At 43.8% G+C, this 25133-nt stretch overlaps 1 protein-coding gene across 5 annotated transcripts; it reads right to left on the bottom strand.

Annotated features, from left to right (window-relative positions):
- On the bottom strand, positions 1-25133 carry patl1 (PAT1 homolog 1, processing body mRNA decay factor). Of its 5 annotated transcripts, none has more exons than XM_079499632.1 (21): positions 24975-25133; positions 23568-23767; positions 21070-21175; positions 18596-18793; positions 14802-15038; positions 13864-13952; positions 13144-13224; positions 12322-12531; positions 11677-11856; positions 10382-10468; positions 9044-9270; positions 7815-7959; positions 6336-6453; positions 5755-5852; positions 5445-5504; positions 5159-5304; positions 4400-4559; positions 4160-4285; positions 3109-3200; positions 2238-2387; positions 1-534 (listed from the first exon to the last, which is right to left on the bottom strand). In XM_079499632.1, the coding sequence occupies exons 2-21, from the start codon at positions 23595-23597 to the stop codon at positions 513-515; spliced, it is 2562 nt and encodes an 853-aa protein (XP_079355758.1). In that variant the 5' UTR covers positions 23598-23767; positions 24975-25133; the 3' UTR covers positions 1-512. The 5 variants fall into 5 exon arrangements, with proteins under 5 accessions (XP_079355758.1, XP_079355761.1, XP_079355759.1 ...); XM_079499635.1 differs by having other exon boundaries at positions 11752-11856; XM_079499633.1 differs by having other exon boundaries at positions 24874-25016.

Here is a 25133-nt window from a genome sequence, read left to right as displayed (position 1 = left end):
TTACATTTGTATACAATAGAAATACTTTTTAATTTTTGATGGTTTATCACAGGCATCGTCGTTAACAAGATACTTAAAAATGCAGGTTTCATTTCTCTCTCGGCTCATACAATTCATCTCTTGCTCTCTCCCAATCATTCACACACTCCCTCTCTCCCAAACACACCAGAACAGACAGAGAAAAACAAAACAAAAACAAAGTGACTAGAGATTCTGCTGGATTAAAACCATTATACCTGATTTATACTTAGTTGTGCGCCGGTGTTGCGCACTGAAAACAGCACATCTGAATTTATACATCTATTTTCACTGCACACCACCTGCACATAAGTATGTATAACGCAGGCTTTATCCACCATAGACGCGTCTCAGACATACACGTGCAAACACACGCGCACACATACATACACACACACAGTCACACTCACATGGACACACATACACAGAAAACAGGGGGGGTGCGTCAGCTGTGGAGGGTGGGATGGTGGTTGTCACAATGTCTGCAGTAACTTCTACCTGGACAGGGCTGTAATCCTGAAGAAAGAAGACAAAGAAGACAATGAGCAGTGATCTACAAACCTGTAAAGCTCGTCTCACACACCAGTATTTCTCAACCAGCAGTACAGGACCCAGATGTGGGTCTCATACAAAGGCTTCAAAATAGTAAAAAATAAAAATAAAGAGCTCTAAGACCACTATGCGGTAGGCCTTGTCGAGCCATGAGGAACCATAGGGCAAGAGCCGATTCCGTTTCTGAAGCATGAGGTAGCTTGATGTACAAGTACACCCCTGGACATGGCGCTAGTATGTTGCAGGGACTTACCTGTGCCTCAATCCAACATTTGATGCTGAGAAGCATTGGGTCCCATGTAAGTCTTTGGTATGACCCGACCAGGGATTGAACTCCGACCTCCCATTCTCAGGGCAAACACTCTAACCACAAGGCCACTGAGCTGCTAAGGACCTCACATCTATGTCAGAGCGATATTCCCCTGTATGGAGATAACTGATGTCATCCGTGTCATATATGGTCATGTTATGTCTGAGTCATAGGGCGGCGTTATGTCCGAGTCATAGTGACAGGTTAAATGGGTCCGGTTCACACTTCCTAATAAATTGACGCCCGAATTTAGTTTCGAAGATCGATGTGCGGCATCTGATATGGAGTTGAGTGTGAACCGAGGGTTCAGTGTTATGGGACATCCACACCAAGCACTATATAACAAAAAATATAAAGATGTTTAAAAAGATCATGCTAACATGACCTGTTGGCAGAGTCCAATAGTCCACAGCACAACTGTAACAGCAATGAACCATATAGTTCTAGTCCTTGAGGTGGACGGCCGTTTACTTTGCTCATTATCAGAGTCGGGTGGAAACCCCACGGGTTCCATTTGTCACCGCTAAACCCCTTATCCCTAAACTTCTTTCCCTTTTTTTTTTTTTTTTTTACTATTTTGCAAAACATTTTTGAATAGTTAAAATGGCCAGTCTACAAGCTCACAACGTGTCAATGTAGATTGGCTAGTTGAACTATTCAAAAATGTTTTTCAAAATAGTAAAAAAAGGCAAAGAAGTTTAGGGATAAGGGGTTTAGCGGTGACGAAAATGGAGCCCCACATGTCCAAAACTTTAAAAAGTAGCTGATCGACAACTTTGTGTGACACTGTAGTATGATCAAGTAGGCCCTACTTGATCATTCATTTACGAAAAAACCCCACAAAAGGCTATTATGGAGATGTATACATTAAGAAGCAACATTATCCGAGTGAACTGCTTAAACCCATTTAGGCCTGATGTCGAAATTAAAAAAAGTCTTCTGAAAGAATATATATTCAAAGATTTGTGCCGCATTTTCACGATTTTTCAAAAATAGCAGACCTACAAGCTCGTAGCACACCACTCGGTGGCGCGCTATGAGCTTGTAGATCTGCTATTTTTCAATAGCTAAAGTATAACATAATGCTTAGTTAACCCATTTTGGGGCGGGAACCCCTTTTGGTGTTAGCATTATGTTATGCTTTAGCTATTGAAAAATAGCAGATCTACAAGCTCGCTACGAGCTTGTAGGTCTGCTATTTTTGAAAAATCGAAGAACGACTGACATAGAAACATAGCTTTTTCAGAAAACTGTCAGGATGTAGAAGACATTTTTAGAATCTGATCTCAGGTCAAAATGGGTTAAAACACCAAAAAGGGTTCCCGCCCAGAATGGGTTAAAAAGCAGATGGACATACTGTAGTTTGTCCTGCAGCAGCTCTAGCCTCTGGCGGTCCACATAGCGTGAGAAGAGGGAGAGCAGGTTGGGAGGGGTGAAGAGGGGAGGCGACAGGGAGGAGGAGGGAACGCTCAGCAGCTCCCGCGTCACAGAGAACACCAGCTCAGTCCTGGACACACAGGGAGAGATTGCAGTCAAACAGGGAGGTTGGACAACAAATGTGGGGAAACCAAGCATAGTTCTTTGCCTCCATTGCGCCTTAAATTCCTTAACGCACATCTAAGGAGTTCTTTATCCCGTTTATGGCATGGCCACTTACCAGCAACACCCGACAGTCAAGAAAACAAGCACTGCTAATATAACATATATATAACCTCACCTCACAAAAAATAAATGATTCTAGTCTAACAGAGTTAGAAAGGTAATGATTATGCTACGATCCCATCACCCACATTACAACGTACTGCAATTCAGTACTGAGTGATGGATGGGACAGGGAGCCAATAGTTAGACATTAGTTCAACTCATTTTAGATCTACATCAAGCTACTTTATTAACACGTTAATATAAGATGGTAAAACAAGTGTTTTAACTGCCAACAAAGTAATTAACATTAAAGCAGTTATTGTTAGCTACATTATAGGTATGGTTATAGGTTACATTTACGTATGTGATTAAACTTTAGTCAAACTACATGAGGCGTTAAACAGTTTAACGCAAACCTATTTATATCTAGGCAATCAGAATAAAATATTCATCCATGGAATAACTTATTTTAACCAACTGTGAGAGCAGTCACTCAACTGCAGTTTGATGAGTCTTCTTTATCTCACTCACTCCACCATCATTATCTGACACTGTGCCGTGCACAAACGCATGCTCACACTCACCATCGATTGTCGTCCATAAGTTGACAGTTGGGATCAGAGCTCTGCATCCTCTCTCCTTCACTCAGGATCAGGTAAAGCAGTGTCACACCAAACTAGAGAGAGGGCAGGTGGAGGGTTGTTGGATCAAGCACCAAACTAACTTATATCACAGCTAAACAGACCATCTTCACATATAGAGTGCAAAATTCCTGTAGTCACTCGCTCATCCCCTGGTTTGCGGAAGTTTTTCTCTATGGAGAATAACATTTGGGCATCATAAAATAGTCTCATATATAAGAATTGTGGTCCAAAAATCTCTGTGATATTGTCGGGGAGGTGTCTCTGTATCGTAAAATTAGCATTTTTTCGCAGTCGGTTGATTCTTCATATCCATATAAGTGAAACCGCGGGGATGATTTGTTTATTTTTCAAAGATCCCCTTACAGGGATTATAATACAAAATGTTCAAATCAAATCACTCAAGATGATCTGCCTTTTCAAATGGATTAAAACATGTAACATTGTTTGGTTAATCTACATGTATATCAAACAAGTCCCTGCAAAATGGTTTTCACATCATACCGAAATTAATATGAATCCACGGGTTTCCTCGTGGATGAAAAAAAACCGGTTATGCTTTGGAAAATGGTCGTCAGTAATGTGAAGTATAAAGTGACATAGTTGATGGGATAAACATAGCCGGCGATTGCTATGGCTCTTGTCTGTGATAAAATGTAATTAAGAAGCGGGTAAGAATCTTTCTGTTGTACAGCAGAGTACACGGAGTTCAAAGTTTAAGCTCCATTTAAATTTTACTGAGGGGTGTGTGCCTTGTTGTGCAGTACTGTGGTGCGCGTGAGAGTGTGTGTGTGTGTGGTGCAGTACTGTGGTGCGTGTGTGTGTGTGTGTGAGTGCGTGTACCTTGTTGTGCAGTACTGTGGTGCGCGTGTGTGTGTGTGTGTGTGTGTGTGAGTGTACCTTGTTGTGCAGTACTGTCGTGTGTGTGTGTGTGTGTGTGTGTGAGTGTACCTTGTTGTGCAGTACTGTGGTGCGTGTGTGTGTGTGAGTGTACCTTGTTGTGCAGTATTGTGGCCAGTTGACCCTCGCTGCCCTGCAACTCCTGCAGCAGGTCTGTGAGGGCGGAGCTTGACAAGGACTGGATCACCCCAGCAACGGGTTCCACCAACCAGCAGAGCACCTGGATGGATGTGAGCAGGACGTTATAAACACTAACAGTCACTAATATGATAATAACTGCTCTTTGTTCTCCGTCTACCGAGCAATGTGTGGATGTGTGCGAGTGTGTGTATACCTGGTCTTGCTTGTCCTTCTTGGCCAGGTTGGGCAGGTTCCGGGCAATCGCCATGACAACGGCGGCAGCCTGGGTGGGTGGCAGGAAGGGGAGGAGCCTGGAGATGAGTCGTTTCCCCTTCCTCACAGACATGATCATCACACACTGCTCATCACTCACCCTGCAGAGAGAGGACAGTGTGAGGATGTGGCTTTGTCTGCGTAAGTGTGGCTCAGGGGGAGAGTGGCCGGTAGCTGATTGGAAACCGTGAGGTTGCCAGTTCGATCACGGGCTCCCCCAGAGTCGGTGTCAAAGTGTGCTTGAGCAAGACACTGAACTCCTATGATTGCTCCCGATGTGCAGTTTGGTGCCTTGCTTCATGGTTTCTTCAGCCATCGCTGTGTGAATGGGTGAATGTAATGCACAAACAAACAAAAATTTTCGGTCCAAAGCCGTTCCTCCGTTTGTTTTTGTACGATCGCACCACCCGCCATCTTGCTACACCACAAGCCGGCTCCATAAAACCACATACCATGAGGCCGTGTCTTCCGTTCACTTGCATTGGACTCAATTTCCCAGAAATTGAGTCAAACTGTTAACAAGCTCACATAGATCAGCCATTTCCAGAGTACGATACATTATTGTGGCAGCTATATTCCACAAATTCAGTAATTCCTTCAACCCACATCTGTATTTACACAACACTGTTTTGCTTGGTGTGCGTTAGTGTGTCATGAAGGAACTTAAAGTCTTGGTTGTTAGTCTAAGTCCTGTCCCTACCTGTCATCCCACTCCTTCTCCCGTAGGGAGCTGCAGAGCTGCAGGGTGTTGGATCTATGCCGCTCCACCAGCGCATCTCTCTCCTCGTCGGGCGAGTGGACGAACCGCTTCTCAAAGTCCTGCACCTCCAGGAGCAGACTATACATCTGATCGGACAGAAATGGAACAGAGTGAGTATTGGTGTATTACTTTATTCGCTCTCTCTTGTTGCCGTTGTGTACTTATTGGCTTGCCGGGTTTTTTATTAAAGACAGAGTTGAGAACCAAGGCGTGACCAAGGCGTTACCTTCTCCACGGTGTAGAGAATCTGTCTCCTCTTGTTCCACACCTGCTTCTCTCGCTTCTCCTGCAGGCAGACAAAGACACAGTTACTCCTGGATAATGTCACATGACACAAATCATGTGCCAGCGGATATCAATTACAACTAATGGCGCCAACTACCGGTATGCAATGAAATAAAAAACATTTTCTATTCATGATTACTGGTTCACTAAACACTAGGTAGAGTCATGAGACATGACTGGAGGAGAAGAGAGAAAGACAGAGCGACAGATGGAAATGGGAGGATGAATAGCAAAAGGAAAGAGAGAGGAACCTCATCATCGGAGCGAGACGTCACCACGGCGTCGATCATCTTGCGTGGGTTGTTGACACTCGACACCGTCAGCTTACCCAGAGAGCCTGCAAACTGAACTATAGACACACAGGAATGTGTCATTATGACCTGTTCATTCCACATATACATTTTTAAATATTAGGGCTGCAACTAGACATTATTTTCCCTAAAAACAAAACATGTTGATTACTCAAATCTATCGGGGAATCTAAATGAGTATCAGACCCGATACAAGAATCGGTATTGGAGCAACCGTAATTTGAACCCAAACAACCATTTTGAAATGTACTAGGATAACTGGGATTCCTGTGGATAAATTCTTGGTCTCTTTCTTTTCCCCCTCTACAGACAATTCTTACAAGTTCAAAAGATGTTGCGTTGTTTTCGCTGAATGTTTCGCCCATTATGACCATAACCAAAAGTTTATTCAGTCAATATAGTATTATCTGGTGTGTAAAGGCCACCTAAACACTACGGTCTTGTTTTCCAAGCCCTGGCTGGTGGTGAGCCTGCTTGTTTGTGTGTGTGTGTGTTTGTGTGTGTGCGCATGTATGATGTACCTGGTCTGTAGGTATGTTCCACCTTTGGGACCTGTGGCGTGATAAGTCTGGTGGTATGTTCTTTCTTGCTGCTGTCTCTTTCCATCTCCTGGCGCTTCTCCATTTTCTCATAGTAGTTCTACACGAACACACACACACACACACACACACACACACACACACACACACACACACACACACACACACACACACACACACACACACACACACACACACACACACACACACACACACACACACACACACACACACACACACACACACACACACACACACACACACACACACAGTTAAGTAATTTACTCAATAACGTATGATGTAATCACTACTGGCTGCTATAACATAACTCAATTTCCTCTAAGTGGATTTTGTCATTAATTCCCATGTAGTCCGTCTCACTGCTGACCCCTCTGGTCGGTATTGAAGGGTGTAGAGCGGCAATCACGTGTATCCTCCGATACATGTGACATCAGCAACCACTTATTTTCTTCCGACGAGTTTCAACAAAGATGGTAAATTTATGAAGATACACCATCTCGATTGGAGCCACTAGAAGAGACATGGTACACGAATCCTACAAATGGTCTCCTAACAGTACATTTTAACACTTTCCCAAAAAAAAAACCCAGGGTGCCCACGTTTTACTTTTTTTTATTTATTTTTACAAAAAATAATAAATTGCAAAGACGTCCACAGACGTCTTGGGCACCGCATAGCGGTAATTCCCAGGACGTCTGTGGACGTCTTGGGCACAAAATGTGTTATTAACAGCGGGAGACCAACGGCGAGCATCGCTTGAATTTCATTGGCTATCGCCCAATCGCCCACTATCGCCGGGCGACGTCGCCCAAAAGATGAATTATTTTTATCTTTTCGGCCGACGTTCCTCCGCCCACTTTTCGACCATCGCCTGTTTGCCTGCTATCGCCTCTATCTCCAGTAGTTGCCGGGTCCCATTGACAAATAATGCACTTCCAGAAAATACGTCTGGCTGTCGCCCGCTGTTAAAACGTACTATAAGAAGGCGCCGGTGTCTGACGGCGACCAAAGCAAGCTCTAATTCCACAAGTGTGTTGCTGGGACAGAGAGAGGTAAGTACATCTTCTCCTGATTTGGCTCCCTGAAAAAGGCCTTTTTCAGTATGAAAATCTTGGGAATATTATGTGGTTTATGTCAATCGGGTCCAATAATTAGTTCAGTGACCGCATGGGCTGAAGAATGGTTCAGAAGCTGTGCTCACGTTCACTTCCATTTGAATGAATAGACTCCAACCTGCTTCCGGTCTCATAACGAGGAGTCCGCCTACTTCACCCAGATACGGGAAGTAAACCGGAGATGGTGAGTCTTGCTATTTTTGTCATTAAAAGGTCATTAAAATGTTGACATAATATTGCTTATAGCAGCTTTAACTGCGACAGCAGGTCGCATTTACTCGCACTACGGACATCCACTTGTCTTCATGCCCAGCAGTCCACTGACCTGGTAGTAGTAGTCGTCCAGATAGGGGTCGGTACTTTGCAGCTGCATCATTTGGATCTTGGCCACCCACTCCTTCTCTCTCTGCGTCATCAGGTTGCTGTATGGGTCTCTGTTCCTCCTGTCCCCTCCGACCCTGCCCCGGTCACTGGTCAGAGGAGACTTCAGTCAGGTCACAGATATAACTCAACTGAAACATGACTCTTAGTGGCCCAATTCCAATCCGCTCCCTTACTGACTTGTCCCATTTGAAATCGGTAAGTCAGTGAGGACTCAGACAGCGGTCTTCATGCACCCTTTCTGTAAGTCAGCATCGATGACGACGTTGGCTAAGGGAATTACCCACAGTTCATAGCATTACCAGGGGAATGAAGGGAATCTGCCAAACGTCAATCATTTAAGTATTGAAATTAGTATTGCATTGTAGTTAGAATGTCAACAGTAGTGCTTGAGTTTGGACGTGTTTTGAGCAAAGTCACGGACGGGTGGACATTGGAATTGGGCCAGTTTAACCATATGAACCCTACAGTTCCACATTCTGGGGTGGCCAATCTACAAGCTCACAGAGTCGTTGATTGGCTTGTAGATTGGCTATTTGCACAGAAGATATTTGGTGTAGAAAGAAAAAAAGGAGGGTGGTTACTAGTTAGTAATATAGACCCCTAGGGGACTCCGGTCAACAAAGTATATAGGGTTTAATTGACGCACATTATATAGTTATCAAGCATTGGATGTCAAGTGTTGTTCAAGATACTCCTCCTGACCTATAAAACCTTAAACGGACTCGCACCACCTTACATGTCCAGTTTAATAAATATATACATCCCTCCAAGACCACTACGCTCTCAGGATGCTGGAAAACTCAGTCACAACACACAATAAAATAACGGTTGGGGGCAGAGCTTTCACACACCGTGCCCCCTGTCTCTGGAACGCTCTCCCTCAGGATGTCAGAAATGCACACTCCCTGGACATATTTAAGTCAAGGCTAAAAACACACCTTTTTTCTATACACTACGGTTCCGCCTAGTTTTAATCAGTATGATTCATACAGCTATGCACATTTTACCATGTTTTACTATGTTTTTTATTGCTATGCTATTTGTGTCTTTGATGTATTAATGCTGTAGTGTGTAAGTGCACAGAGACCCCCTGGGGTGATTTTGTACTATAAATAAAATAAACTGAAACTGAACTGAAAGCTGCTTATGTTGAATATTTCAGGCACTCACCACCCTCCTCGGCTCTGCATGCGCTGCGTGAGCATGCGTCTGTGCTGCGGGTGGAGGTGGGTTGTGTTGTGACGGATGGGAGGGATGTGGTTGTGGTTGGGGGGGCCGAGGGGAGGCGGGGGGCCCATGCGGTGGCAATGGGGGGGCGGAGGACCCGCGAAGAACGGCCTGAATCCTCCGCCCGGTAACAGAGGAGGGGCTGGACCGCACCGGGGAAACCCTTGCACCTGGAGGGGGGGGGAAGAGAGAGAGAGTTGAGATGCATCTGTGACTGACTGTAAAATTAAACTGATATTACTGAACAGATAGATAGAGAACAACAAGAGATCCCACAGGGTGCACCTCTTGCACTTTGCAGATCATGTCATAGTCTACTTCTGTAAATTAAAATTGTAGTATATTTCTGTTTGTACAACAGTGTATGTTGAGATTTAAATTACCTCACAAAATAATTAAGTGCGAAACTAAATTCCTTGTTAAACAAATTATGTTGTTGAACTCTCATGAGCACTGGCACTGCACTTTTAATCACTTTGTAGTCTTAGACTGCCACCTTGTGGTTGAAAGGTATTATAACATTGTACATTTTCGGGTTGTAGCACTATGCAGACTACAATGATCTTATTCCTTTTGTTGTTACATAACACTTGCTGTATATTTTAGCACTTAGGCCTGACTCACACCTTAGCAACAGATTGATGTATAGCTGATGCATGAGACTTATTGACTGATTCTTCATTAAGAATCAGTTACTCCAGAATTCCATGAAATCTATTTTCTGTGCAATTCTATTTCTAAGGCCTGACTCACACCTTTGCATCTAGCATACAACATTGATGCATGCTAGATGTAAGCAAAGGGTTTGTTTACATCTTGCCCCAATGCATTTCCAATGAGAGTCACATGGTTTGACACAACATTTGTGTTGTATGAGGGGGTGGGAGGCAGTCGAAACACAGCCGAAAGCCGTACAACACAAATGTTGTGTCAAACCATGTGACTTCCATTGAAACTGCATTGGGGCAAGATGTAAACAAACCCTTTGCTTACATCTAGCATGCATCAATGTTGTATGCTAGATGCGAAGGTGTGAGTCAGGCCTTAGAAGTAGAATTACACAGAAAAAATAATTCATGGAATTCTGGAGTAGCTGAATCTTAATGAAGAACAGAAGCGCAGTAGTTATCTAGTAAGGTTGCTAATCCAGCTATATGTTGAACTATCCTGCACAGTTTGTCGTTTTTTGCAGCCATGTTCAAAAGAACAACAATGCATTCACTCTCTAATTCTTAGAAGGTGTGTTTTTATGGCAGCATCACTGTGCTGTCACATACTGACCTGAGAGTTGAGCAGCTGGGCCCGCTGGATCTGTGACAGAACGGGACCAACACCGGGAGGGAACGGACCACGACACAGTGGAGAGTTCTGAAAAAACACACACACAGTTAGAACCGCAAGCGAGAAGGAATATTCAAAAGAACCCCTGACTGTTGCATTATGACGTTCAGGAGGCTACATCAACTGAATAAATATGAGATCAAACAGAGATGGAGGGACAGAAAAGAACAAGATAGGACAGGCTCTATTTACAGAGGCTCAAATTAACGAGATGTTCAGCTGATTTAGACCTATGTATAATATAATTTATCTCTTACATACTTGCAGTACTTTGACCTGCAGAGAATGCTGCCTCCCTGTTCCAGCCCACTTCGCTTTCTGCACGTCCAGGGACCACAGTTATGTAAGAGACAAATAGATCTAAAATTTGCCAAATGTACCGTTCAAGGGAAGGATAGAGGTGGTGGGTAAGGAGACGGGTATGGAGGACTCTTGTCACTCGTGTGACTGTATTTACATATCACTGCTCACTGCTCAGTAAGGTTTGAACTAGCTTACTGTTAATACATGTGTTTACGCTAGCATATCATATCACACAACATATATATTGTGCATATACATCATCCAACCTGGACATACAAAATATGAATGTATAAATACTGACTTAACAATAAAACATTATTTCTATTTTCCTTTGAGGGTTTACCGGTAAGCCCAAACCACACCAAAGGGTCGGGACAAAACGGTTTTTTTTAGGTAAACCACACCAATGCAACTCATTGAGTTGCAATGTTGTGGTTAAAAAACGTTGTGTCCCGACCCGACCCTTTGGTGTGGTTTGGGCAGTAGGTTAGAAGTATACAGAAGGCAACAGTAAAATGTCGACAACCTTTCCACACAAACAGGGTCAGAGTATTCATGATGACAGCTAAAATGGTGCTGCAACTTTACTGCAAATCAAATTTCCACTTTGAGAGGATGAAACATTTTTTCTTTCTCCTTTTGCTATTCAGCTTAACTTGTGTGTGATGTAAGTGCCTGGATGCATTACAGCTTTGACTTGTCATTGGTTGTAGAAAATGAACCACTTAAACCCCAAATACTTTGTTGCCCAAGGTCCCCCAGGAGTATATACTTGTCCCCTCCTTTTTTTCCCCTCTACACCAAATCTCTTTACCAAAAATAGCCTATTATCTATTATGACAAAGCCCGGAATAGGGAGGATAGGGTTCATGTGCATTAAGGGACCTGTGGAAGAAAAGGGATGGATTAAGCGGAGGAGAGGAGAGACTCACAGTTATATTGAGGAGGGTGTTGGGTGACAGGCGCTCAGGGAAGGATGGATGGAGCGGAGAAGAGGAGAGACTCACAGCTATATTGAGGAGGGTGTTGGGTGACAGGCGCTCAGGGAAGGGAGGAGGATATCTGTGCTGGTGGACTGAGGCTCTCACATGAACCGCCGTGGGGTGGTGGATCTACGCACACAAACACATATAAAAACACATACACACCAGAACAGCCACATTTTCAACTGTTTTTTATTCAGCATTTGAGCCACGGACCACCATTTATTGACATTTAGCCTCTCAGACCCAATTAAAACTTAGAAGATTGTGTTATCGGATAAGATTTTGTCCACAATTCCATGCTGTATTGATGTTGGTACCATTAGGAGAGATAAAACAGGCAAACGTTGATCAAAGTACGGTAAGGTAACAATTATTCTACTTTCTCTATAATTGTGTGGACTTCTTCCTAAATTAAGTAATGCAGATGTTTAACAATAATTTAACTCTTGAGTGTAAAATGAAACCAAATGGACCCGTAAGGGTTACAATCAACACTTCAGCTCCAACTATGCCAACTCAGTATTTGCAGTGAACAAGTGAACAAGTGCACAGCGAGAACAGTGAAAATAAAAGGAATTCCTTCAAATTCACCTGATGATTGAGGGCATGGCTCAATGGCTGTTTGGGCGGAGTCCCGATAGGCACTGCCCTCACAGGAGGGGAGCCGATCACGGGAGAGGAAGAACGTGGAGGGGGGACCCTCTGGTCCCTCTCCGATAAGTCCCGGCACTCCTCCCCCCTCATGGGAGGAGGCCGCTTGGAAAGGCCCACCTCCTTGATGATGGACATCAGTGAACTGTCCTGAGGGAGAGAAAAGCCCCAGAGACAACAATAATAAACATACTGTCCAATGATGGCTGTAGAACAACATCAACAAGACTTACATTTAACCCATTTAGACCCGAGGACGATTCTACAAATGTCATGGGTTTTCTGAAAAACCCATGTTTCTATGTCAGTGGTTCTCAAACATTTTCATGTCAAGGACCCCCAGAATTTTATGTAATGGATAAATATGTAGTTCCAGGGACCCCCCCAGAAGCAAAAAACTAAGCAGTTAAAAATGTTCGCTCGGAAAGAATATATATATAGATCTGCTATTTTTCAATAGCTAAAGTATAACATAATGCTTAAAACATCAAAAGGAGTTCCCACCCAAGATTGATATTAGGTCCTTACTTTTGACCTCACAGTTACACTATGGGCAGTTGCAAAAGAAAGAGCCTACTAAAACATTTTCTTAACACAATATACCCGTAGTGTATTCAAAAAATATATATGTAAACGGGAATTAACCACTTTCAACATGGCATCTCTAATTATGAAGATATGAGCACAACAAGCAGTCAATGTCTTCATTTCTGAGTCACGGTTCTGTAGAAAAGAAAAGTAGAATTGAACTGCGATCCTCACCTCCAGGTGAGTGACTAGTCCAGGGGTGAGGCTGACGGGCCCAAACCCCATGTTGTTCTCCCAGATACTGTGAGAGTTCATCTGACAGAAACAGAGAGAGACAGAACAGGTATGTATGCAGAAGGACAGAGACAGAACAGGTATGTATGCAGAAGGACAGAGGAAGCGTCATGGCAGACCTCCTTGGAAACCAATATGGGTCAATGTTATTACGACGGTGCATCACCATTTGCCTGCTAGCCTAGGATGCACCAGCATCAAGTGAGCAAGGGAAATGGATTTCCTACTGCAGTCAATACGACCTGCAATGACCTACATGCTTCTACACATTTGTATTAACCCATTTAGGCCTGAGGACGATTCTACAAATGTCTTCTAAATCCGGACAGTTTTATGAAAAACCTCATGTTTCTACGTCAGTCGTTCTCAAACATTTTCATGTCAAGGACCCCCATAATTATATGTAATTGACCGCCGACCCCCAACGGAAAATATGTTGTTCCAGGGACCCCCCAGAAGAAAAGATTTGAGTTAAACATGTTCGCTCTGAAAGTATATTCAAAGGTTTGCGCCACATTTTCACGATTTTCCAAAAATAGCAGACCGAGGGGGAAAAAAAACACCCCACATAATTTCATTTCATTTTCAGAGCCGTATGGAATAAAAGGGTACGTAACGGGACACAGACTCAATCAATAACTTAGGAAACAGAACACCAACCTGTCCCATGGGAGTAGTGCCTCTACGCAGTAAATGTTGCTGCTGCTGGTAGCTTAGCATGGACGGGGGAGGAGGGCCGGGGGGGAGGCCTGGAGAAAAACATCACACAAAAAAATCAGTAGGTTTTGGGGTACCAAGGTTGTGGATCAAAACTGAATCTCAATCGGTTATCAAATCTTACGGGTAAATTGTTTATGGACAGACCTGATCAAGACACAAAGATATTTATGTTATACTAAAAATAAAAACTAGTATGGGAAGTCGATCTTTTATTTTTAGGGCAGTTCAATTATGGAACTCATCATTATAGTGGGGATTGCTTTTATTGATTCACTATTATGTTGTGATTTCTGTTTAGCTTTGTTTTTTTAGTCCTAGTTTCTGTGTTGGTATGCGGTCAGGTTTTCAGCTGGCTCAGGGAAGAGGACGACCCTGCCATGCATAGTCCACTATAGATAGGTGAATGAACTGTATCCGTCTGTGGGCAGGCATATGCTGTGCCTGTGTGTGCGTGTGGTTGTATGAGTTGAGGATTAGAGGTATAGGTATTTTTGTTACGCTGTAATATTTGACTCACTGTTGTCGTTTAGCATCAGTGCAATTTGAAATGTATTTTTGAAATGCAATGTACTATTTTGTAATGTAATATAATGTATTCTGTAATGTTTTAATTTATTTCTGGACTCTTGGAAGATTAGCCGAAAGGCTAAAAGAGATCCAAATAAAAATCAAATAAAAAAAACCTGAATCTGTACATGGACAAGTGCCCTTGCAGTTATAAAATATATTCTTTCAGCCAAGAACAAAGAAACTTGGCTGGCCTGCACAACGCTTGACCAAAATAACTCCATTAAACACCTTTCGGAGAAACAATTGGAACACCAAATGCAAGCCAGGCTTCTGACTTCAAGGTCTTGTGTCTATAAACGGAAACGCACCGGAGGCAGATGGCCCAGCAGGCAGCTGGTGGTGGTGGAGGTGGTGAGGAGGATGGGACATGGAGGAGGAGAGAAGGCCTCTGGGACGCTCCAGCACAGACAAACTGGAGCCTAGGGCGCCGGGGCATAGAACGGGGGTCTCGGCTGCCCCGACCCCCGCGATGGCCGGGTCTGCCCCCAGGATGAGTCGGGCCAGGGACTCTGCCAGGTCGCCTCCTGCTCCTCGCTCCTCCAGACCTATGAGAATCAAAGAGTGATGTCGCAGTATTTAGGGCACATCTTGGATATGGCTAACAATGTAATTAACCGTTTATATAACTTCATATTAAAATAATCCTATGCATGATAAATCTGTGGCACTTCTTAACCCATTTTGGGGCGGGAACGGTAACCCCTTTTGGTGTTAGCATTATGTTATGCTTTAGCTTTTGAAGAATAGCAGATCTACAAGCTCATAGCACGCCACTCGGTGGTACGAGCTTGTAGGTCTGCTATTTTTGAAAAATCGACTGACATAGAAACATAGCTTTTTCAGAAAACTGTCAGGAGGTAGAAGACATTTTTAGAATCTGATTTTAGGTCAAAATGGGTTAAAATAATCCTATGCATGATAAATCTGTTGCATTTCTGTGGCACTTCTTAATCAAGAAGAAGAGAGTACTGCCGAAGCAGACAGCCCACAACAGAAGCAATGCTTCTAGGTGCAAGGCTTAGAGAAGCAATGCTTCTAGGTGCAAGGCTCCATGATACATGATAAAATGAAGCAATGCTTCTAGGTGCAAGGCTCCATGATACATGATAAAATGAAGCAATGCTTCTAGGTGCAAGTGTTATGGAAATAATATATGTCCATCCGGGTGAATGTATATCTTAGAAGTTTATTCAGAAGAACAGCAACAAGCAAACAACATCTACTAGTCTAGCAGGCTTAGCCTGCATCACTCCAACTTTCTCTCTCAGTACATCTCTCTCTCGTCGTCTCCATCCCCCAAGCCTCCCCCAGCTTCTCCGTAGGTCCTCTCTTATACCCCAGAAGCAGGTCCACACCTTCACAAAGGTACAATACAATACAGACGCCCTGACTGTCTTGGCTGTCGCCCCCCTCCTGAGACAGGAGGTGTGACATGGTATTTTACATACAGCTTGATCAAAGGGTTGATTGGATTAAGACAGGCTTTCAGGCCAAGGTGTTGTTGCTCACAGACACGACCAGACAGACTAGCATGGAACAATATACTATATAGATTTGAGTTCATATTTCCCACAACACAAGGCTCCATGATACATGATAAAATGAAGCAATGCTTCTAGGTGCAAGGCTCCATGATACATGATACAATGAAGCAATGCTTCTAGGTGCAAGGCTCCATGATACATGATAAAATGAAGCAATGCTTCTAGGTGCAAGGCTCCATGATACATGATACAATGAAGGAATGCCAGTACTCAATATATGTCCTTTTCACATGATTTATTTACCTCCGACGAGCAGACAACGTACGCGTTTCGGCCTGCTCGGCCTTCCTCAGCGCTTGCTGGCATTTCTTCATTTTATCACTTCTCTTAACCACCAAATACTTCCCATATGGTCTGCCAAATTAACCTGACTCCATTCAATATTTTCCCTCGTTTACCGTTTTGCGGCTTGACTCTGATGTATCTGAACCATGAGAGCCCCGGAGAAAAGTTGTGACACACGGCAGACAGCAGATCAGAGATGAGGTTGTTTATTTCACAAGTACACAGCGCAGCAATGCATACAGGTTAAATGCTCACGCCAGCCAGAGTGGCCTGACGTGCTCCACACATGGGCTGACGCCCGACTGACAAAGAGTCCCATCTTTTAAGCAGTTTACATGAGTGTAGGGTGTCAACAGAAATATGCATATATTTTAGTGACAAGTCCTTTGATCAATCAGTCTGTTCCTTCATGTCAACAAACTCCTTTGTCATACAAATAGCCACAGGAAGGCACATAGCAAATGGCAAGGCCCTCACCACATGGGACCGGGTGTGGAAGACAGTCACAGACACCCTACAGACACCTCCAAATGAAAGTCAAGATGAGCACAGTAGCACACATTACTTAGAATTATGAATTCCAGATTCATCAACTCTTACTATTGTGATTTGTCCTGCTGTTTTTTCCTATCTCTTTATGATATGTCTAATGTTTTATTTGTAATAGATCTGCATATTTAATGTTGGATGTAGTTTTTATCCTAAGAATGTACAAATATTCCTGGAGAATGCCACTTGACTTCTCAAGACCCTGGAGGGGTTTTAGGCATTGTCCTTCACATTATTATTGACTGCGTGTCATTTTAACCCATTTTGGGTGGGAACCCCTTTTGGTGTTAGCATTATGTCATGCTTTAGCTATTGAAAAATAGCAGATCTACATGCTCATCGCGCGCCACCGAGTGGCGCGCTACGAGCTTGTAGGTCTGCTATTTTTTTTTAAATCAAAGAACGACTGACATAGAAACATAGCTTTTTCAGAAAACTGTCAGGATGTAGAAGACATTTTTAAGAATCTGATCTCAGGTCAAAATGGGTTAAAATATTCTTCCAAGTGAAAATAAACAAACACAATCTCCTGTGATAGAAAGATACAGGACTTTTTATGCCCTTTCCCCCCCCACATTTTTGACACCGACTGCTGCTAAACAGATATTTGACAAGACAAGATCCTAACTTTTATTTCTATCTAGTAGTATCCTCATCTTATTTTTGTATTTTATTGTCATTGCCGTTACCTTGTTGTTGTAATATTGTAATGCTAGCACAGTTCTGTGGAACAGGTCCCACCAATATTTTGCAAAAAAAGAAACCTGCAGATTCCTGAATCAGCAGCATAATCTGAAGGCTGCAGTCGGATGTTGCCATTTCTTATCCGCTTCTGGCTGACACCCTGTCTGGGTGACATCTGATCATTGTACCTCTTGTTTAACCCATTTTGACCTGAGATCAGATTCTAAAAATGTCTTCTAAATCCTGACAGTTTTCTGAAAAAGCTATGTTTCTATGTCAGTCGTTCTAAGCAGACCTACAAGCTCGTAGCGCTATGAGCTTGTAGATCTGCTATTTTTCAATAGCTAAAGCATAACATAATGCTAACACCAAAAGGGGTTCCCGCCCCAAAATGGGTTAAAGAGAGAACCCAAAAGATCAGCAAAACTACCTGGTAGAATTCCAGTACTAGCTGTCATTGAACTTGGACACGGTCTGCATGTTATTTTTCAATAGCTAAAGCATAACATAATGCTAACACCAAAAGGGGTTCCCGCCCAAAATGGGTTAACCACATAAACTATACACTTGGTTGACTGGGGTCCACCAGGGTTGGTTCTACATCATTTCAGTGAAACTGGGAGGGGATGTGATGTAAGCGTTTGCCTCACATGCCAAACGTTTCAAAGGATGTCTCATACGAGGCCAGAACAAGGTCTTTTATTCCTGTGTCAACAGGGAGCGAACTAGTAACATGCACCCGTCCTGGCATACTAATATTTGAACTGTCAAGTTGTCAATCGATACGTCAACAGGAAGTGTGGAGACAATACTCGTTTTTGTTTGACTTTCACTCCTTGCCGTTTCCCTGAGGAATGTAAACACCGGAGTTTGAATAGGAAACGAAAATCCCTTAACCACACTGGAATGCTCCTTAAGTTAGTTCTGATAATCTAAGAAAGTCTGGTACCTATATAGAAAGACAAACATCGCAGTCATTGCCATTTCAGATAGCTGAAACATCTTCAACATGTTTTATGCTCTTCCAAGTCATCACCCACCTGGTGGAGGTAGACCAACTGAGGAGGAGATGTTGTGTGGAGGGAGGCGGCTGGCGGGAGGAGGGAGCTGGATGGAGGATGCATCGTTAGGGCCTCCCAAGTCTGCACCCAAGTCCAGACCTCCTCCTCCGAACCCCAGGCCACACATCGGCACATCGAGCCCGGCCAGTCGTTTATGCTCCTCCTGCCAGTCATCATCTAAATGGGAAAGAGAGAAAACACACACCCACATTTGGATTTGTCATGGCGATGTATCGTCCATTTTATTTTAAGTACTATATATAATCATTTTCAGCTGGAACTGTACAGTTTTGCACTCACTATGAAGACCAAAAAGCCCAGTATTTAAATTGGTTTTGTCTGCGGCTGTCACGAGAATCTCCCAGGCATTTTCTTATGTTTTTTTTTGTGGCTTTCACCTTTATTTTATATTTTTTTATGGAGGGACAGACAGTAGGCTGACAGGAAATGGGGAGAGAGATGGGGGGAAGACATGCAGTAAAGGCCGTCGGGGTCGGGAGTCAAACCCGCGGCACACTGCCAGACTGGATTACCAGCCAAGGTGCCTGGACCACTGAGCCATGGCCCAGGCCTCCCAGGCATCTTTTGGGATGTTTAGCCACTGACAAACTTTGCTCTAGAGCCAGACTGCTTTTTATCCAAAAACGGAGCTTGCATTTGGTTATATTTATCTATCTATATGAATGAACGGTTTAATAATAATAATAATGAATTGCATTTTTATAGCGCTTTTCTATGCACTACGTGCCTACTCAAAGCGCTTACAATGATTCATTCATTCATACATTGGGAGGTGAAGCGGCGAACAGTCGACGCCACCGTCCTCACTTCCCACATTCACACACCAATGGCAAGCTCACACCGACCAGCAAGCTCACACCAACCGACTCAATTCATTGGAGGCAATGTAGGGTTCAGTGTCTTGCCCAAGGACATGTAGACAGGAGGAGCCGGGATTCGAACCGCTGACCCATGGATCATTGGACGACCTGCTCTACCTCCTGAGCCACAGCTGCCCAAGTTTTAGTTACAATTTAGGGCAATACTACTGTACAGTAAATGGCCTCTGATTTATTGTTCACACCGCCAGATTTTGGATATTGAATACAAACTGGAAGAGAGGGCACTGTAGCACAACCACACTCTCTCTCTCTCACATGCACGTGTCACAGACACTTCCACACAAGAGGGCAACACACAGCATTGCCAAGATGGATTGGCATGCATTACAAGTTCCATGTTTGTGGACCTTTTACCTCTAATCACATACACATGGATGGCACTCACCACGGAATATTATGTCACCATGACCTGTAAGTATGTTTTCATTTATTGACGGTCAGCTGAGCCAATCAGTATTCTGAAGGATTATTCAAGTTTGAAAGTACTCGTTTTTAATTAACATCCTGCTGCCTCCTGCATGTGTGAAATTTTGAAGCAGGCGGTGTACGAACTACGCAGGACGATGAGTGATTTACAACAAGCTCTTCCATAAAAATAATCACTGCATGGAATGTATGGGCAAAAAGTTGCTCATAGGCCTGGGCCATGGCTTAATGGTCCAGGCACCTTGGCTGGTAATCCAGTCTGGCAAGTGTGCCGCGGGTTCGACTCCCGATCCCGACGGCCTTTACTGCATGTCACCCCCCAATCTCTCTCCCCATTTCCTGTCAGCCTACTGTCTCTCCCTCCATAAAAAATATAAAATAAAAAGGCGAAAGCCACAAAAAAAAAAAAAGAATAAAAAAAAGTTGCTCATAACATGTCAGGATTTTTATGAAACAAAAACCCAAGCTGTACGGTGTACGTACAGGTGTAATATTGAGGAGTTTATTGTCGTTTATTAGAATCAGACTGTCAGCTGTCAAGGGAGGGTATTGCAACAAATATGCACATAGTAGCATTATAGCATCTAAGTTACATAAGAGAGGGCCTGGTAGAACACTAAATAAACTTGGGAGATGTCCGACTATACTATATAATTTGTTATTCATCGGGAGCCAATCCCTAGTATACAATTAAATTACCTTGGGATCCAATGGATCTCAAGCCATGTGGCCCATAGGTCAGGAGACAATATCTCCTGATTTCCATAGCATGACGGCAGCTTGATGTAGAAGTACACCGCCTGGACATGATGCTAGTATGTTACAGTGACAGATAGCCCTAAATCCAACCCCCAAATCCAACTTCACTCCACTCTACTCTACAGAATCATGTACACAGTTGTTCCCGTTAATGGTCCCGTTAATAAGATGCATCATTAGTCCTCATGATAGGATTATTAAGGCCAGGTTATTTAACTTATTTTCACTTCAATCCACCACTAGACAAGTGCCAAGCAGGGAGGCATTGGTGCAGTGCAGGAGTCGTTTACTTTTGGATTGAGGGGTTTAGGAACAATTTCACTAGCTCATTAAAAACGTGTTATGTTTGCATCCAGAGTGTCTTACCGTTGGCCCCGGCTCCAAAAGTGTCGTCGTTAAACTGATCGATGTCATCTTCCTCCTCTACCGGTGCCTCCTCTTCCTCCTCCAATGTGCAGTCTTCATCCAGCGACTAGAGGAAAAGAGTCAGAGAGGATGAGCGAAGAATGAAAAGACCCCATGGAAAGAATGAAAAGACCCCATGGAAAGAATGAAAAGACCCCATGGAAAGACCCCATGGAAAGACCCCATGGAAAGAATGAAAAGACCCCATGGAAAGACCCCATGGAAAGGAGCGAGAGGGGAAGGAGAAGACACCATGGAAAGGAGCGAGAGGGGAAGGAGAAGACCCCATGGAAAGGAAAGAGAGGGGAAGGAGAAGACCCCATGGAAAGGAAAGAGAGGGGAAGGAGAAGACACCATGGAAAGGAGCGAGAGGGGAAGGAGAAGACCCCATGGAAAGGAAAGAGAGGGGAAGGAGAAGACCCCATGGAAAGGAAAGAGAGGGGAAGGAGAAGACCCCATGGAAAGGAAAGAGAGGGGAAGGAGAAGACCCCATGGAAAGGAGCGAGAGGGGAAGGAATGTTAAGTGAGTAGTAGGGAGATATAGGGAGAGATAAGGGCAGGAAGAATGGAGGAAAGGATGGACAGATTGGGAAGAGGGGGATTCTAGGAGATAGAGATCAGCAGCATGCAGGAGACAGCAGGAAATAAAGTAGAGAGAAATAACCCTGCATAACCAGCCTACATCTTGCAATTTCACTTTTCACAGACGGATTCCGGAAGCCGGACCAATCAGCGGACATTGCAGGGGTTGACAGGAGGGCAAGTACAGGACAGGTCATGATCTACTTGCCCAAAGGTCATGCCCACTTGCCCGAAAAGTAAATCTTCCATTATAAAATGATAGGTAAAATTTGAATTACCGTTCAATTAACACTTCCTGGGGCTGTGCGGTAAAAGAATGCCATATCTCAATTTGTATGCCAAAAAACTACATACAGTAGCTATGAATATAGGGCTATTGGGTTCACACTTTTATATTCTTTAGTGTAGCAACAGTGAAAACAGCACATTAGGTAAACAGTGCTCATATTTTACATTCCACAGACTAGAAGACAGAGCGCTCTGGCCACGTTCAGGTGTTCAGACAGATATCTCGTGTTGTGTTTATAGACTGTTGCGTCCCCTCTCAAACAAGAACTTGAACCTGAAAAGATAAATAAATAAACTCCACCTGGCGAAAGTTTAATTTACCTGCCAGGGGCAGGTGGTCAAACCTTAGTGTCCACACCTAGTGGTTTAGATCAGGGTCCTGGTCAGTTTTGCACCAAACACCACCATCATGTAGTCAATATTTTTTGCAGTGGTTAGATTGTATATATCAAATTGTAATTCTATGAGACAGAAAATTTCATCTCCGACATGCCACTAGGTGCAAATGTTTCCGTAGCATTCTGTAACAAGTTTGTTGTGGACATGCATGTTAATATTAACATCTCAATGAGACGCTTGTCTTGACTGTGGGAGTTGACTAGTAGCAGCAGCACACAATGGATTCCAATGGGTTGATAAGTACAGCCTTTAGTTTTGTTAAGTAAACTAGGCTACCCAAAACAGCAGTGAAAGATGGCAGCGGGAGATTGGACTGAGGACGACTGTTCTACATAATGGTCATGAAAATAAAATAACTCATTTTAGTGTGGACTGGCGTTGCGGACCACCAGTAAATGTGCCATGGACCCTAGCTCTGGTCCATAGCCTTCTACTGCTTTAGTATAAGGCTATGGGTCTTTCAGTTTTAAAGCTCACATCGAAATCAGACCAGCCTCTCCTCTTTTGTGGAAATCTCACGAACGTTTGACCTACTCACCAATACAAAGACGAGTTGTGTCAATAGAAAGCCTACTTTCCTTAGTGGACGCACTCTGAGCCCCCCACCACACGTATAAACTGTACTTTTTGGCCAGAAAGGGATTTTTTTTCACCGGAGGAAAGATATTCTCTATGAGGCAGTTCTCTGGGCAATATCGGTAGAGGGTGCAGCGGAGTAACTAAAAGTAATTTTTTTCCGGTCGAAACAAAATCCCCTTTTGGCCAAAAAGTACAGTTTATACGTGTGGTGGGGGGCTCAGAGTGCGTCCACTAAGGAAAGTAGGCGTTCTAATGACACAACTCGCCTTTGTTTTGGTGAGTAGCAAAAACGTTCTTTTTATTTACGCTAAAGAGGAGAGGCTGGTCTGCATTCATGCGAGCGGCGGAAGTTGAGAGTAACATAGCTCTAAATGAGCTATGGATCAGAGCTACATGGACCCCAGGTTGTGAACGCTTGGTTTAGAATCAAAACTTTAGAGTTTAGATACAGGAGCAGTGCCAAATTTGAGATTGAAAAAAATGTTTGCACTTGGAAGTGGTTCAGTCTAGAATGCATTTGAACATTGATGCAAGGAGGGGGGGGGGGAAAGACTCTTCAGGGAGGTGTTATTGATCTTCTCCCAAATGGGTTTAGCAAGGGTTTTATTTACCAAATAACTCCGCTGGGTGTACGCCATCATGATGGCCTGCAGTTCTGACTGGTCAACGGCTGATCCAAACGCCCTCAGAGGTATCTGTGTAGTCTACTTCCATTGACGACGTTCACAACCAAAGTGAATGATGCGTTTTAATCACCACATCAGTGACACCACAATGAATGAAGTGAAATGTGTGAGCTGGCTTTGTGAGGCTAAGAGATCAGAGGAGGAGGGGGAGAAAAAAATAGTCATAATTCATCCATCAGCTTGATTTAGATTTAGAAATTCAACAACAATGCATTGTGTGTTTGCAGATCTGCTATTTTCAGAGCATCAATTAGGCTTGTAGGAAGATACAACAAGAACGAACAAACTTGCATTAGACTACAGGGGTGAGTTGTTTGAGTTAATCTTAGAAACAGAAAGTTTTCCGACATCTAGAAAGATTAATAACCCACAAGGCACAACATATAGAAAATGTGTTGACCCCGTGTGACACAGCAGGGCGGCTGCACCTCTGATTTATGCCCACTGCCAAGCATATTATCCACCCAACTTACTCACGGTATAAACAGGCATAACCACCTTTGGTGTTTCTAAATCAATGGGTTACATACTTACATTTGACAACAGTGTCGTAATGGCTGAGTCACCGCACATGGTTACCAACATGAGTCTTTCATTAGACTGAGATCACATAACTATGAGTATGCATGGACTCAAATCACACCAAAAATAATTGGTCCCCTGGGGGTCAAGACTTACAACATCTTTCCTGGCTGCCAATCTGTTTGCTACTGATGCCAACTAACGCCAAGCAATAGTCACCATATTATTCAGTCCCACTCCCCAGTATTCTTAAAAAGGAGCTTTGAATGGCGTGTAATACAAAAAAACAGCGTCTAAACTCTAAAGATAGCTGGCAACATTAGTTAGTGAGTGAGTGACCCACCATCAACTAACCTCCTCGGGCTATAGTCTAGTAGCTAGCTAAGCTAATGCTGACGTTACATCACGCACTGGGTCCGACTCTCTCCACGTCGATAGAAAGCCGTCCAGCCTCAGCAAGACCGACCAGACAAAACACAAACAATACACTCCAAAAAAATGACTCTAGTCTGTCCGCTCCTGTGAATAAAAACACGGCGCCAGACAGAAGAAGGCCGCACTGCGAGAGCACTAGCTGCGAACTGGGGGACTCTCTCCCTCCCTCCGCGGCCCATGTGACCCAGGAAAGCCCGCTGCTTCGCACAGGCCGCGGTACACAAACACGCATAAACAATGGCCACAATACAGCGTAAAAAACACACACACGAACCACACTCTCGCTTGTCTTGTCTTCCCACGCGTCTCATACGTGACCCCGAAAGATGAATAGCAGACATATGTGAGCGTTTTGTACGGTGTTTTGTCTCTCACCTGGTATCGGAACATCTATGTTTAGGTTTGCAGGGAAAACACTAGTATCCCACTCTAACTCTATCCCACTCCTCCCAGGTCTACAGGAGCAAGCCAAGGAGGCGGCGGCGCGGCGCGCGAGCTGGCGGGCAGCGTTGACGGGAACGCGCATCGCCACTA

The sequence above is a fragment of the Electrona antarctica genome (genome assembly GCF_951216825.1).
Source record: "Electrona antarctica genome assembly, chromosome: 4".
Taxonomy (NCBI): domain Eukaryota; kingdom Metazoa; phylum Chordata; class Actinopteri; order Myctophiformes; family Myctophidae; genus Electrona; species Electrona antarctica.
The sequence above is the reverse complement of the archived record's forward strand: the minus strand, read 5'-3'. Positions and strand labels throughout refer to the sequence as shown.

Bases quoted from the DNA above. Each gene is read 5' to 3' on its own strand.
- patl1 (XM_079499632.1), bottom strand. From the start codon at position 23,597: ATGATGGCGTACACCCAGCGGAGTTATTTG. The intron at 7,960-9,043 runs GTGAGTGCCTGA...TCCTCTGACCAG, and splicing joins ATGCAGAGCCGAGGAGGGTG to TGACCGGGGCAGGGTCGGAG. The intron at 5,305-5,444 runs GTAACGCCTTGG...CTGTCCGATCAG, and splicing joins TTCTCTACACCGTGGAGAAG to ATGTATAGTCTGCTCCTGGA.